The 15122-nt window shown below is 37.1% G+C and overlaps 1 protein-coding gene across 4 annotated transcripts in view; it reads left to right on the forward strand.

Moving 5' to 3' along the window:
* VRK1 (VRK serine/threonine kinase 1) overlaps nt 1-12568 on the forward strand; it is an 80312-nt gene extending 67744 nt beyond the window's left edge. For 2 of the 4 annotated variants that reach the window (XR_004320925.1, XM_032482594.1), the window contains 2 exons: nt 7132-7219; nt 11830-12568. Coding sequence is in view for 2 of the 4 variants with exons in the window: in XM_032482594.1 (XP_032338485.1) it covers nt 7132-7219; nt 11830-11861 (120 nt within the window). In the remaining 2 variants the exon portion in view is untranslated. Of the gene's footprint in view, nt 1-7128; nt 7220-11829 lie in introns of all 4 variants that reach the window. The other 2 variants (XR_004320924.1, XM_032482593.1) reach the window with 2 other exon arrangements.
* The last annotated feature ends 2554 nt before the right edge of the window (nt 12569-15122 follow it).

Genomic DNA, 15122 nt, shown 5'->3' on the forward strand with positions numbered 1-15122 from the left:
TAGGCCAGATTATCTGTCTTTCCCCAGTAGCTGCTTCAATTCTCTTCCTACCCAGAAAAGGCAAAACTGTGGTGAAATCCACTGATGTGCTAATGCGTTGTTAGTTAATCCACAGTGGAAGAGAGACTTCATCGGAGATCTCTTCTCCATGGCTTTAGCTCTTTATATTTACTTATTTCTTTTTCTTTCGCTGTATATTTTGATAAATCCTTGTTTATTGTTAGAGGTAATTAATCCTGAATGATTTGATTGTTCTGCCCTTTTTCTCCAGGCTTCTTCCCAGCTAGGGAAGAATCAGAATTGTAGGTTCTGCTTTTGATGAGTTTCTGTGGAGTAAGGAATGTCTCTTCTTTTTAAGGGGCTTTTCCAGTCTTGTCTTCTAAGATTCCTACTTATATTTTGTAAATTGGAGGCTATTGGTGAAGATATCAGGATAGTGTTCACTCATGTTCTTTTCCACAAAATTGTCGGGGTGTGTAAGAGCTCGTTGCTCCTGAAGTGCCGACTCTCTTCTTGGCCACCCTTCCCAGAGGTTATGGTGTGAGGCTCTGCCACTATTTGCTGCTGAAATATTTTTTAATTGTTATTTTGGGTTTATTTCTTCAGATTTTGGGGTGGTGAAATACTACCAGGTTGTGAAATATTACCCTCCAAATATCCCACCCTTGTTTTTTTTTGTTTTTTTTAAACACATTTTAACTTGTGTGTGTGAACATTGAGTTAACTAGAACATGTGTCCTTCCTCCATAAGAGTAAACCAAACATGTTTTACTTTTACCCTCTCAGCGCCTCGCAAACCATCTCCCGTATTACAGTCAGTTACGATTTTAGTTCAGGTTTTTGTTTTTGTAGACTGCGTTGTCATTAGTTCTTTAGAATTAATCATGAGTCTTAACTGATTTGTTGTTGTTGTTACCACTTTTTTCTTGGGTCCATGTTTTTTTTTTTTCCTTGGATTCATTTTTCAAAGTATGCCCAAGTAATTTTTTAAAAGAGGGTTCATGAATGGTAAAATTTTGAATTTTGGAAAGCCCAAATCAGTTTATATTTTGCTCTAGTTGAAGAATAATTTAGCTGTATGGAGAGTTTTAAAAACATGAGTCTGTTGTCTTCTAGCATCCAGTTGTGTTAATTTTTATTTCTTGTTAGAGTTACATGTTTTCCACTCTTGAAGCTTCTTGCTTTTTTCTTTATCTTTGGAATTCTGATTTCCCAATAAGTATGTGTGTGGTTTTTTGTTCTGTTTTGTTTTTTAAACCTCATTCATCCTTCTCAGTACTTGATGTGGACCCTTTTCATCTGAATATTTAATGCCCATTGAAAAATTTATCCTTTACGTATGTATTTCATTTCCATCTGTTTCCATTCTTTCCCTTGGGAACTTACTCCACGAATCTGGGAACTTAATAATCGAGCATCTCTTCTTTGTGTCTCCTAACTCATCCACCAGATTTTCTTTCTTTGTCCTTGACACTTGGTGGGTCTGTGGGCTTCTTCAAGCTCACTAGTTTCATCTGTTCTATTTTTCAGTCATGTTTTAAAAGAAATGTTACCTTATTTCTACGTCAGCTTATTCTTATCTTATTGATGTGACAGCCTCTTAAACCTTTTTGGGAATAATAATTATAATAACTTTTTCCTGTTAACTTTTGGCAAAGAGATTAGTTCTTCTGTTTGAGTTTAGTGTCTTTCTTTTTTGATTCTGTGATTTTCCTTAGATTTTGGTGGTCTTTATTATATGTTCATATTTTTTGTTGATTGGCTAATTTTCATTTTAATTATTTCCTCTGCCAAAATTGGAATGCCTGTTTACCTGTTAGTTTAATGTAGTTTTCATTGCCTGTGGTTGATTTCTGTCAATTCAGAGGATGAGAGACCTTTGGCCAGATAGCTCATTTTTTGGGGTATCAGGAATCCCTGCTTCTCCACTATGTTTGTCTCGTCTGGGAGGGCACTGTACCACAGGTGCCTCAGGTGATTCTACTGCAGATGAAGGACAGGGGGTAGCATTCTTGGCTGTGTACTGAAATCACCTGGGAGCTTTTAAAAATCTTACTGCTTGGGTTGCACCCCAGGCCAAATAAATTAAAAGCTATGGGGATGGACCTAGGCCTCAGGATCTTTAAAAAATTTCCTAGGTGACTGCATTGTGCTCATATAGTTGAGAACCACTGCAGACCAAAATCTGGGTATCTGAAGTCCAGCTTCTATGTGGAAGGCAGCCCTTTTGCAAATAGACAAAGGAGATTTGGTGCATTTAAGTCTAAGAGATTTTAAAGAATAGCATTTACCAGCCATATGACCAGTTTGTATATTTGGGCAGTTATTCACACATGCCATTTTTTTGGTCTTTGCTGTAAGAGATATAGAAGGAAGTTTGGCATCATATAAGTGCCTTGAATGGTGCCCAGGGGATTTATTTTTTGACATAACAAAAGGATATGCTTATAAGATGTGTTCAAAACTTAGATCTCAAAGGACAGTTATTAGGCCAATATTCTATTTTTTTTTGGTATCATGATTAGTTTTTAGGAATTAAGTTAAACATTTGTGTGAATTTCTTTTTAATAAGAGATGAATTTTTTAAAGCTCTTATTTATTTATATTTATTTATTTATTTATTTATTTATTTATTTATTTATTTATTTTACTTTTTTGAAGGGGGAGGTAATTAGGTTTATTAATTTTACTTTTTAGAGGAGGTACTGGGGACTGAACTCAGGGCCTTTGCATGCTATGCGTGCGCTCTACTACTTGAGCTATACCCTCCCCACTAAAGCTGTCTTTCTGTGGAAATAATAATGTTATCTGTCTTGCTTATAAGATTGTTGTGTGGATTAAATTAGATTTATAAAGTGCTTAGAACAGTGCTGGACACATAACAAGTAATCAGTAAACATTAACTGCAGTATTATTAATGCTGTTGTTTCCCTGATTATTTAAATTTTCTTAAGTCTCTCTTGTTTCTTGATGTCGAGAATAGAACAGAATGTTTTCATTTGAATCTTATAACATCTTTTGAACTAAGATCATACATCTTTAAAAGTTCAGCTTATGAAATAGAGTATATTGGGCAGATGTGAATGAAGACAGGCTTACATTTCACTTGGTGAGTATGTGTGTTAAAATAGGTTGTTCTGAATAGTAAATGATGGGGAATTGGTAAAAGTTGGTTTTGCAAAAAAGATAAGGTGGTAATTACTGTGAAATAAAGGCTTCAAAATTTAGCTCTCTAACTTATATTAGAAATAATATAAATCAAATTAATTAGTTTGAAGTTAACTTTTTCTCCTGAAGCTATTGATTGATACTAAAAAAACCATCAGGAATTGCCACGAAGCAGAGGACTTCCGAGTGCCAGGGCAGCCTAGGTCTGCCATTTTCTGGCTGTGTTTGGCAGTTAGGTGTTTTGTGGACATAGCTTTGTTGAGGGGAGGTCAGGCAGTCTGTTTTTAATAAGAACTCTAATGTAGCCTAATTTATTTTGTAAAAAACTTGTTCATGTTTGGCTTGAGATCATTTAATTCCTCACTAGTACATACATTTTCATTGAAATGTGTATCTTTATAAATATCTGCCTCTTTAGTTTGAGCAAGGTGGAAGGGATGCGGGGGTGGGTGGGCACGGGCTGACTCTGCAGGAAGGGACACGTTAAGGGACACGTTAAGGTGACAACAGCTAGGACCTGCTTTTCGCACTGAAGGGCCATGTGGGGAGGCAGTGTGGTTCTGTGGAAGGAAATTGTGGTAAGAACCAAGAGCTCTGAGTTCTTGACTTCTCACTGCTGCCAGCAGACACGGAGCAGCTTCTCCTAGCTGTCATCTCTTAGCCTCAGGAGGCTGTCTGTGTGCGTAGTGAACTTTAACTAAAACCCACTGGTTTGGTAAATATTGTGGCATAACACAGGCACTTGCTTTGCCTTCATAGATGATATGTCCTGTCTTGTTCCTCTTAGTCCTCGCTGAGTAGTGTATTCTATTTGGGGTTACTGTTAAGTAATATAATAGTAATTTATAACATGTATACATTGCATGAGAATTTCAAGTGGCCTTAATTAAATGAGTAAAATAAGACTACATGAGTTTTGCAGTCTTATATTTGTGTTGAGAGTTCTTTGTTCTTTGACACATGTGCAATCCCAAACATTTAAAAGTTTTAGACTGTCTATTGCAAGTCTCTATAATAAACATTTATGATTTTTGTAATACGGGGGCAAAACCCAACAACAGTCCTTGAGTACTCAGCTCCTTTGATAAGCCAGTGAATCTGATTGGCTTTTTTAGAGGCCGTTGAAAGCATCTAGGGATGATCTTTGACATTTGAGTTAGAATGCAAAGAATTGGTCTATGGTTTTTGTCTCTGATTGGTATTCTGTTTTCAATTAAAACAGTTTTACATCTATAACTAGTCTCCCATCAGTATTTAGGTTATTAGGAAATTATCAGTCCAAATGCATCTAGCTGATTTGTCTTCCTGTTTCTAAATTAGAAGTGAGAAGCTGCTAATTAACTAAATTTTACACCAGCATATCTGAGCACTTCAAATATACAGTGTGTAATATATACACACTAAAGCCCTGTGAAATAAACTTAATTTTTAAAAGATAATTCAGCTATGTTGAATTAAAAGAAAACTCTACCCTAAGCCTGTAAGTTCTTCTTGTGTTGTACAGTATTTTTGTTTCATTTATAAAGGCAAATAAAGGCGCCTGTGAGACTTGGTATGGAATACGAGAAAAGTCAGAGATTATTAGCACACTTTGTGAAGCCATTTTCTCTTCAGAGAGAAGCAAAATGTGCACCGTCTGAAGCCTTAGATGTCATATAACGAAGTGAAGTGTTTGGAGATAATCGGGAGAAAGAAACTAGCAGCAAGTTGTTTGGAATTTTACTCATTGCATTATAAACAAATAACATACTTAAATACTATTACGCTGGCAGGGTTTGTTGTTGTTGTTGTTGTTATTCATTTCTTAGTCTGTAGACCATCGGCCCTTTTTATCCAAATTGTATACATTGTCAGAAAAGTTGGGCAAGAGATACCCAACCGAAGTGTGGTTTAATGAAATTCAGCGCTTTACCCAGTGTTTACTGCTTAAAACACAGGTGTTCTTTTGTTGGTTGAATACTGTCTGCTTTTCATTCCTATGTAATTTACCTGCACGGAGATTAAGAAAGTTTTTTTTTTTTATTTAATAAGCTTGAAAACAAGATGAATGCACTAGGTTCTTGGGTAGAATGTATTGGATAGCTCCCTTTATAATGAGCATTTAGAAATCTGCCCTCCTAAAACTGGAAAATGCATCCTCTCCTATATGGAAAGCAATATAGTACTGAAATATTCCTCCTTAATTTTGGTCCGAACGAACAAAAGTGTCTGTGTTTATTCCTGCCTAATGCATCACAAATCTGCTGACATGCTAACCTTGGAGTCTTGGCTGGCGTTAATCAGGCCTGTGCACCGGCAGGAAAGATGTACCTAATGCACTCCATCAGTGCAGTTTGCATATGGAAGTTCTCACAGGGGAGCTGCCCCGTGCCAGCTGAGGGTTACCTGCCCACTGCAGTTATTGTATGTAATTATCGAACCAATCTGTTCAGCCCAGCAGGGTTTAGATGGTAATCATGAAGCAACACTTTGGAAAAGAAAGATGTAAGGCACTCTCCCCTTCTCTCATCAGTTATATGAAGTTACTGCCACTCTTACAGCTATTTTTGAGAAGCAATACCTCCATGTACAAATCCGCTAAATGAATGCCTTTTAAAGTTTCTTAAGTCAAGATGTTATTTTTGTATATGTGAAGCATTTCCTTTAGGAACATGGTGGGTATCTCTGAGTTCTAATCTTTCCACAGCTACCTTAAGAATATTTTGAACCAGTGGGATTAATTTTAATACCTAGATAATAACAGTCCTGACCGTTTGGAGGTTTTCAGATAATGTGGCTTGAATAGAGTCGAGCCTTCCGTGTAGTTCTCTTTAGAACAGAACCCACGGTTGCTGTTAGGGAAGAGAGCAGTGCGCTGTCAGCAGGCCTTACACCTTCTGTAGCCGCACACAAGATGGCCGAAGCGAGGAAAATTCTCAGGCAGAGTTACACTTAATATTAATTGTTAGAGAGTATAAACGAGGACATCCTGATGCATCCTGCATCCGTGAAATGTGGGAAGGATCAGATGGTTTCCTAAATGCCACAAACTTATTTTAGTCAACCTAGAGAAGCTATGGGTTCTGATGTGGATTGTGACACATTTAAATGGGATAAAGTTTATGAAAAATATAAAGCTTTAAATTTATTACTAATGTCCTTTTAGAGTTATACCTACAGAGGTGTTAAGTATTTTCAAAAAAAACTTTACACAGGACTGAACTAGTTAGAAATGTTGTAGTGATAGAAAATAATAAAAAGAAATTGAACATTTGGGAAGAATGAGTGGTGACAGAATATAGAATATAATTCCTAAGTAACACAGCTAGAAAAATACATAGAAAATAGGAAAGGCCTGAGAGAGTGGTGGAAAATCCAGCCTGTTTTTGAGATCTTAGGAGAGCTGAGTACTTTTAAGACTCTTCCTTAACAGTAAGGTTTGTGGCTCTTTTAATCTTTACGTTATAAAAACATTTACTGGAAGTTTGCCATTATTGATTGATGAATAGAATTTTCACCAATTTATAGGGTGTGACCACTGATAAAATATGTCAGCCAGGCATATATTTTCCTATTCAAGTAGATTTTTCTCCCTGCTCCCGTACACATATAAAAGTGGGATCACTGGCCTGAGTCATAATCTCAAATGTGTAAAACACTCTGCTTTGAAAGAGAATATCTGTGTAATCAGTCCTGATGGTTAGAACACGGCTATCAATGATAAACTGTAAGAAGCACGAAAGGCTAGAGGTGGGTATAACAGATACGCCCACCTCCCAGCTGACTGTGTAATCGGAGGTCCCCTCAATTCCGTCTTCTCTCACCCCCCACCTCTTTCTGTCCGTGACGCCCGCCCTGAAGTTGTTCTGACACACCCAGACCTGCATAGATTCATACATATACTACTATTTGGTAAGTTTATATATTTGTTTATTTGACCATCCCGCCATCTCTCTCTTTTTTAAAATTTTTGTATGTAAGAAGAGAAAGAAAGAAATTGAGGAAAGCATGGAATCTAGTGTTGAAGATATGGAATGCTCAGATACACGGACAGAAGAGGCCACACAAACCCGTAAGTGAACAGTCTTGCCTGTTAGCTGTTTTCTTATATAAAGGCAAATTTCATTTCCTCCCACTAAATAAGGAGTTAACTGTTTGCGTCATAACATTCTGATGTTATAACTGAAAAAACATAGAAGAAGGTCTTACATTTGTACAGTACATATCACAATGACTTCTGTTCACACATTGTGTTACTTAGTGCTCACAACAGTCATGAAGCTGGGACCAGAATTCCCTCTCATTTTGCAGATATGGAGCCCAAGACACGGAGCATTTAAGTGGCAGAGCTGTTGTGAAAAGGTTAGATGTGGAGACCGGAGCTCTCACCTCTCAGGCCACTGTCGGTTTCCTCTCACTGACCCCCCGACTCTGGGCGTGCGAGTGAGGTCAGGAGTCAGTGTTCGTGCAGGACTTATCGCAGCTGCCCAGTCCCACTTGCCCAACCTCCTGGTTCTTCCCCACCAAGTCTGCCAGCTCTTCTTCTCTCTCCGCAAGTAGGGGTGTAAGGTTTTAAAGCCTTGAATCATCACTTTTCAAAGTTGTTGAAGCAAAAAGCAAGGGATAAAGTCATCTCTTCGGTGGCTCATAAACTGGTGCTGAAGGCACTTCAGTGTGGAGTAGTTCCAGAACGACGTTAGCTAGGGCAGCATCTGCAGAGGGCAAGACTAGGCTGGACTTTGGTCCGATTAGTAAGTGGCCGGTCTGCAGTGTGCAGGCACTCCCGTGGGACCCAGTGAAGGAAAAATGCATTCCAGGTTGCATGAGAGCTGGTTTACTTGCCTCAATGAAGAGAGACTCTGCTGTCTACAGTACTATCCCCCCACCCCCCAGATTTCTCTCTTACCTGCCTTTTGTTTGTTTATTAGCTTATTGGTCCTGAAATATTTCTAATTTCTAACAAAAAAGGCTTATTTTTGGTAGAAATTTCACTAAAGGGTAAGTGCCTTATTGAGTCAGGCCAGTGACGGATTTTTACCTTCCCTTTGACAGCGGCACGGCACGTGTTTGTGGAAGGCAAAAATTTACTTTCAAAGAAAATCGTCTTCACCCTGATTTTATTAACATTTTCTTCATTATGTATTATGGACAATATATCCTTAGGTTTATCTGAAATATACCCGAGAGGATACTTGGCCCATCTGAAGAGGGAGTATACAGCTTCGCTCTGGAAGCCAAAGGCTTTAAAATAGCTAGTCCCTCTCACTTCTGTGCTGTCATCTTCCATTCCCTCCTGTTCCCCCGCTCCCCTGCCTTGTTCATTTTGTTATTAGGGAGTGAGGCGTCCCACGCAGCAGTACGTCGAAGCATGTCTCGGCCAGAGGCTAGCAGCAGCAGCTGTGACGGGGTGGGAGCAACGTTAAGGAGCATTTATAAAGATAGAGTGATGTTCTTACTTAAAAGAAAAAAATCCCTTAAATTTAAAAACGGACAATTTCAGTTTAGGGAAGGGCCTGCATTGTTACAGAAAGGTTGATACCCATTTGGACCGGAGCGAATTCCCAGCCGCGCCGGGGAAGACTCAGGCCTCTCTTCACTGCCCAGAGGCCACTGTTGACTGAACTTTCTTAATGAGCCTCAGAGGTACTTGTTTTGATACATAAATGATTTTAAATTCGCCTGTTTTTTATGTCTAACATTTTAATTTAAGGTCCTTATACTGATGGTTTTTATTGTGAGAAAATATATTAGTATTTTTGTTTTATTTATTAATGACAAAAGAAGAGAGTAGACCCCACCATTAATTTAAGGAGAACAATCTAAATTTTTTTAATATTAAAAAAAGGTAACAAATAATCAAATTCTCTTTTTATTCAGATAAACTCTGAATTGCTTTAATTAAATGCTGATTTTTCCTATTCTAATTCTTTTCTTTCCCCCTAAAGTATAAGGCTAGTTAAGGTATTTTACTATCTGAATATTCATAAATGAGAGAAATATTGCTTGAGATGGTAAAATGTTACTGCTTCTATCAAAAAAGGAAAAAAACAAGCCAAGGGTTCATGAAAATATATGTATTTGTATTCATCAACTTGAAGTAACTTGAAGGAGAAGGCACATTATTACATTTGAATTTTTTTAAAGAAATATATAATACAATTCAGTGAGTTCTGTGTTTTAGAGCTTTAAGATTTTGTGTCATAAACATGTTTCAGAATGGTTACCTCTAACAGCTGCTTTAGAAATGTCAGTTTCTTCATTAACAATTTTATTTTCAAACACAATTTATGGTTTACAATATGGTAAGAGATTTTTCTCACTGTGTGATCTTTCAGAATGCTGTGCGTAGCAAAATGGGAGCAACTTTCCTTTAATATCTATTTAGACCATTTTAAAAACGTGTGTAATTTTCTTGATACACCTGAACTCATTTTGACTAGCTGGGGGTCTATTGTGTACGAACACATTCTGAAAGCTTTCAAAATGTGTATTGTGTAGGTTTTCTCAAAGAAAGAGGGGGTGACAGGGTGGTTTTCAAGAAGAACAGAGGCCTCTAATCCTTTTATTTTTATGCAAGGCATAATTTTTACCAATTGAGAAAATTTGGTAATTTACTGCAGGTAATTTTTTCCCCCACAAAAATGATAAACCTTTAAAAACCATGCATATTCTGGCATTTCAAAATCATGCCAATATTTGAGAATTATATTAAAAATTAGTTAATATAGCCATGATATTTATGGCTGGTGTACATTGTCCCTACTGTTCAAAAAATGGACAGAACTCAACAACCTGCTTTTGCTGGTGTTATTTTTGAAGTACCTTGGATTTTGGACCATTCTTGAGAATTCTTTGGGGAAAGCATGATTTGTGTTTACCCCTTGAATATCTGTGGTCTAATCGAGAAAGAGATATTTTTAAGGTGCCCTACAAAGAAACTCCCCATTTGTTTTTCCTTTCTGCGTTATAAGGGCATCCCACCTTGTATATTTCATGTTTCAAATGCTAAATTTTATACGTTAGTTATGATTGGACCTTTTACTAGCAGTAAAGAATTATGAAAATGAGTGTATATTTTAAAGAGATGAGAAGAGTAATAGTTTTTTTTTTGCAACAGTCAGAATTGATTATTGGGAAAAATATTGGATTGATACTGGGAGCAAAGTCTCTTAAGTTGCATAAAATTGACTGTATAATAAATTCCAGGCAGTGATGGCATTTTCAGTTGCAATGAGAAACTTTAAATCTAGATTGGGGATAAGCAGCAATAGTATTTAATCTAAGAGTAAAATGTCCAATGAGGACATTAATGAGAATACTACTACTTGAATATAGTGAAAATCGTTAACTTCCATGTCCTCTGTCATGCGACTGTAGACTCAAAATTTATTGAAAGGGATTGTGATACTCTTTATGCCAATCTCACAATCACAACGTTCTCAGTTGTCTGTGCAAAATTAATTTCAAAATTGTTGAAGTAAAAATTTAAAAATCTATCATGGGATATTTTTAAAAGAAGGCTATCTCAAAAATTGAAGAAAAAGCTCAGAAGTTTAAACCAGCTATAGAGACCGAGAAAAAAAGTACTCGTGTAAGTTTGAAGTTTGCGTGAATTGAACAATTGAATAAAAATTAGAACTTGGAAAAATGAAAAACAGACCAATCTTCCAATTAAGTAATTAAATAAACCTATAATCGGAAAACCTTTAGAAACTATTTATAATTCAGCATGTGTGGTAGATATTTTTGTCCTAGATTCAAAAAATGTCCTGTATGTTTCAGAAAAGAAGTATTGATCTCTTGTTCTTGTTGCTCAGTGCGTTCGTTGATGAATTGTGGGCTGCGCGCTGCCCTCAGCCCGACACTATTGCTCCTTCCTGGCAGAGGGCAGCCCGGGCGTGGGAGGCACGCCTCTTGCCAGCACAGCACAGGCAGCTGTGATCGGCCTTCAGCTTGTCCCTCTGCCTCTGCTGTGCTGGAGGTGGAGGTGGGTTGGGAGTGGGAGCTGGGGATGGAGTCTCTTGGTGAGGTGGGATCCTCATGCCCCCAGTAAAGAAGCACTGGTTTCTTCTAGCCCAGGAACAGTTGGAGAGGAACTGCCATAAGGTAGACAGTTCAGATGTAACACTTTTCTAGAAGGGCACTCAGCTGGTGTGTGGAAATTCCTAGTGGAAAGGACTTTGCATTTTGGAATCACCCAGCCCTCCTACCTAAAGGGTAGAGGGGACAGGCTTTAAAAAGCAACACATTTAGAATAAAATTCCTTGGTTTTTGTAGTATGTAGAACCTCAGTGTTGCCCCCAAAGAGTACTATCCTGTTGCTATAGTTTACATTAGGAGTCAATGTTGTAAATTGTATAAGAAGAATTTGGGGGGAAGTATTTCAGTACCAGTGTAAAATGGGATATGTTTTAACATTGAAAGCATTCTGATACAACTTCAAACTGGAATGTAGACTTGGTTAGCGTATGTTCTGACAAAACTAAAAAGTTGACACAATTTCCTGAGATTTTCAGGATATTAACAGTTACAACTTTGTTATGAATTTCATCTCCACAAATCATCATAGTTAATTAGATTTTTAAATATTAATAGCCATGTATGGAAATACTTACATTTCTGTTCTTTTGCTTTTATAAATTAGTGATTAATGATGTAAATCTTTTTTGTTTTCTCTTCAAGGTTCGAAAACCAGAAAGAGAGTCCAGAAGTAAATCAAATGCTGTGAACCAGTTTTTCTTTTCTTCCTTTCATTTGACCTTTTCCTCTTTTTCTTTATTAAGTGTCTTCTTTTCATGTGAGTCTTGTTGGGAGGGAGATAGCAGTAGAGCACCTATGTCTTTGAAAAACAAACTTTTTTAATTAAAATAAATACTTTGTACATTTTATTAAAGCCTAATTTATAAAAGTTTGCAATCTTAAGGTTATACCCTGTAAGCTATTCCATGCTTTGTGTGTTTGAGGTTCTGGAGTACATATAAGAAAAATTACTATGACATGCACTTTTCTAATCATTGTATATTTTCCAGAGTGTATAAAATCTGGCAAAATCCTTACTTTTAAGGAAACACACAACTTAAAATAAAGGTCTCCTTTTGCTTAATACAAATACACAATTTGTTGTGGCCATAAGATTTGGTTTGTATTGACTTTATTCAATGCCGCAAGCATTTATTAAGTACCTGCTGTATGAAATGAGAAGTACAAAGATGGGAAAAGATTATGAAGGAAAAAAATGGAGCAGTAAGTACATCTGTGAGGGATGAAATATATGTATTTGAAAGATTATATGAGAATTACGTAAGTATGTAAACTGTATGGTAAGAAATCAGGCAGTTAAATCCAGCGGTGGTGTGATCAAAGATTTTATAGACTGGTTTCCTTTAAGGATATCGTGTCAAATAAATATATATATACGGCTTATTGTTCATTCACAGGAGATTATTTTTCTTACCAGTTTTTTTTTTGTAGCATATAATATGTGTACACTAAACCAAGCATTTTAGAGTTTTAGTGATTAGAAATTTTAAGATGTGGACTGTTTATGGTTACCTTGGGAACAAAATCTTGGAATTTCAACGTGAACAATTTAAAGATTTACTTTGTTAGAGAAATTGGGGTTGGGTTGTATTTTCTACGGGTGGCACACCTTACACTTGTAACCTGCACGGTGTTTTAGACAGTGTATAGACATGCTTTTATTTAAATACTTAAGCACTCTTTTACTATGTATTCACAAAATGAATAGCGCATTAAACTGGTGGTCTCCCTAGTGCTGAGGAGAAGCCTCAAGTAGATATTTCAGTTTTTAAAAAACAAGTTGATTTGAAGAAAATATTAAGTAAATAATAGTACAGGTGGATGTAGACTATCAGAAGCTGTTGAGGTTGCACCGCGTTTGAGCAGCTCTGAGCCATCACGCGGGCTAAGTTTCGGCTCTCTGACGTGGATGGTCAGTTGTCACTTGAGGCCTGTATCACTGCTGTGGTCAGACGCTGAAAAATGCGAAGCAGATCTGCCGACTTTCTTTAAAGGTTAATCTTTTAAATGCCTCCTGAGGTTCTAGGGCTCTGTGTCTTTATGGAATAGAGAACTAGATTTGGGGCAGAGCCGCCTCCTGTTTCCTGTGGAACGTTGGATTTTCGTGCTCATCAGTGTTACGGTCCCAAGCTTATTTGTTACACCTAAATCAACTCTCAAGTTCTGTTTCAAACACATTGACGCTTAAAATAGGGTAAAATGTGTGTGGTGTGTTTTTGTGTATATGCCTTAGCCTTTTTTTATTTTTCAAAACACAAAAACATAGCAAAACCTGTTGGTTAAATATTAAGAAAACAGATATTTCCTCACATATTGTTTTTAACAAGTGCTGGCACTTTCTCGAACGTTTCTCTACTGGCAGGGCTGCGGAAAGGAGAACTGGTAGCCTTCGTAGCCAGTTTGATCCGTCAGCTGTGCACCCTTGTTGTGCTGTTCTTCTGTTCCCCACCTTTCTCTGGTTCTCCTTTCCCCCTTCATTTAAAAGTGGTTAAATAGCTTCCTTGTCATTGGGAGTTGGGCTTTTCTCCTTGCCCTTTCAGTTCTGTGCTTACTGTTTTTGTCGTGTATTGTCATTGCTGTCTGTCTCCTGCGCCCAGTGGCTTTTGCCGTTCCCTGTCGTCCCTTCACAGTCCTGCTTCCACGTTGACATGTGCTCCTGGCCGCCTCGCGGCCTGCCTTCCCTGCGCTTCTGTAGGTCCTTAGTGAGCTGAGGTTTCCTGGTCTGTCGAGGACCCACAGCTGCACCAGCCCTTGTCCTTCACACAGTGGGAGCTGCATGTCCTCTGCATTTTCTAGAAAGCAACTGCTAAGTCTTTGGTAACCGTCTAAGCTCTGATGTAAGGTAGTTTCTGGCGTTCTTCAGTAGTGATCTTTTAAGATAAATCAAACACTAACAGGCCAGAGCAACAAAACCCCAATTATTTGAGTTACCAGCTTAGATGTGTGCATCAAGACCTGGTAGCTTAGCAGTAAATTACTGGTGGAAATACAGATACATTGCATGTATTTGTGTGTGTACATATGTGCTTGTTTATCCTTTAAAGTTCTGTGTTTAGTGCTCTGTGTTCTTCTGGTTATCGAGGTATGTTAATAATATATGATCATATAAGAAAACTTAGAATTTAGGCAGAAAAGTATCAAAAGACAAAGTAGCCATATTAGTACCACCCACAGGTGACTGCTGTTAACATTTTTTCCAGCCTTTTCTATGCATTTTTATCTTTAAATACCATACTTTATGTAAAGCTTTATGTTTTGCTTTTGAAAGCTAACATTAAATTTTTCCATGTTATTATAGATACTTTATAAATACAGTTTTTATGTTTGTATATCTTTTATTATGGGTTTATGATACTTTCATGACCATTTTCGTAACATTGGACATTTAAGTTTTCAGTGTAGGGATGTTATAAACAATATTCTGGAATAAAATTGGACAGAAGTCTTCATCCACATGTGCAAATATTTCCTTAGATTTTCAAAAGGGAACCACTGGTGAAAGACTATGAAAGTGGAAGATTATTGATGCATTTAATTGGCTCGCTTTGCAGAACTTCGTCAGTTGACACTTTGCCAAGTAAATCAGTGCTCAGCTTGCATTTTTGTCATCCTACTAATTTTTATAATTTGGTAAGGTAAATTTTTTTAATTGCTAGTGAACCTGAGCAGTTTTTTATCTGTAAGCTAATCATTCTATTTTCTTTTCGATGTGTTTGTACTGTTTGTATAGTAATGATCTTAACCTTTGTCATGTTTGTTGCTGACTTTTTCCAATTTATTTTTTGTTGGTTTAATGTTTATGGCTTTAATCTATTGATCTTTTTCATTACAATTCCTGCCACTGTTTTAAAATATTTCCCATCCTGAAATTAGAAATATTTACCATGGCTTTTTCTAGATTTTTTGTTTTAATGCTTCTGCATTTTTAATCCATA

This window comes from Camelus ferus, chromosome 6 (assembly GCF_009834535.1).
Source record: "Camelus ferus isolate YT-003-E chromosome 6, BCGSAC_Cfer_1.0, whole genome shotgun sequence".
Classification (NCBI taxonomy): domain Eukaryota; kingdom Metazoa; phylum Chordata; class Mammalia; order Artiodactyla; family Camelidae; genus Camelus; species Camelus ferus.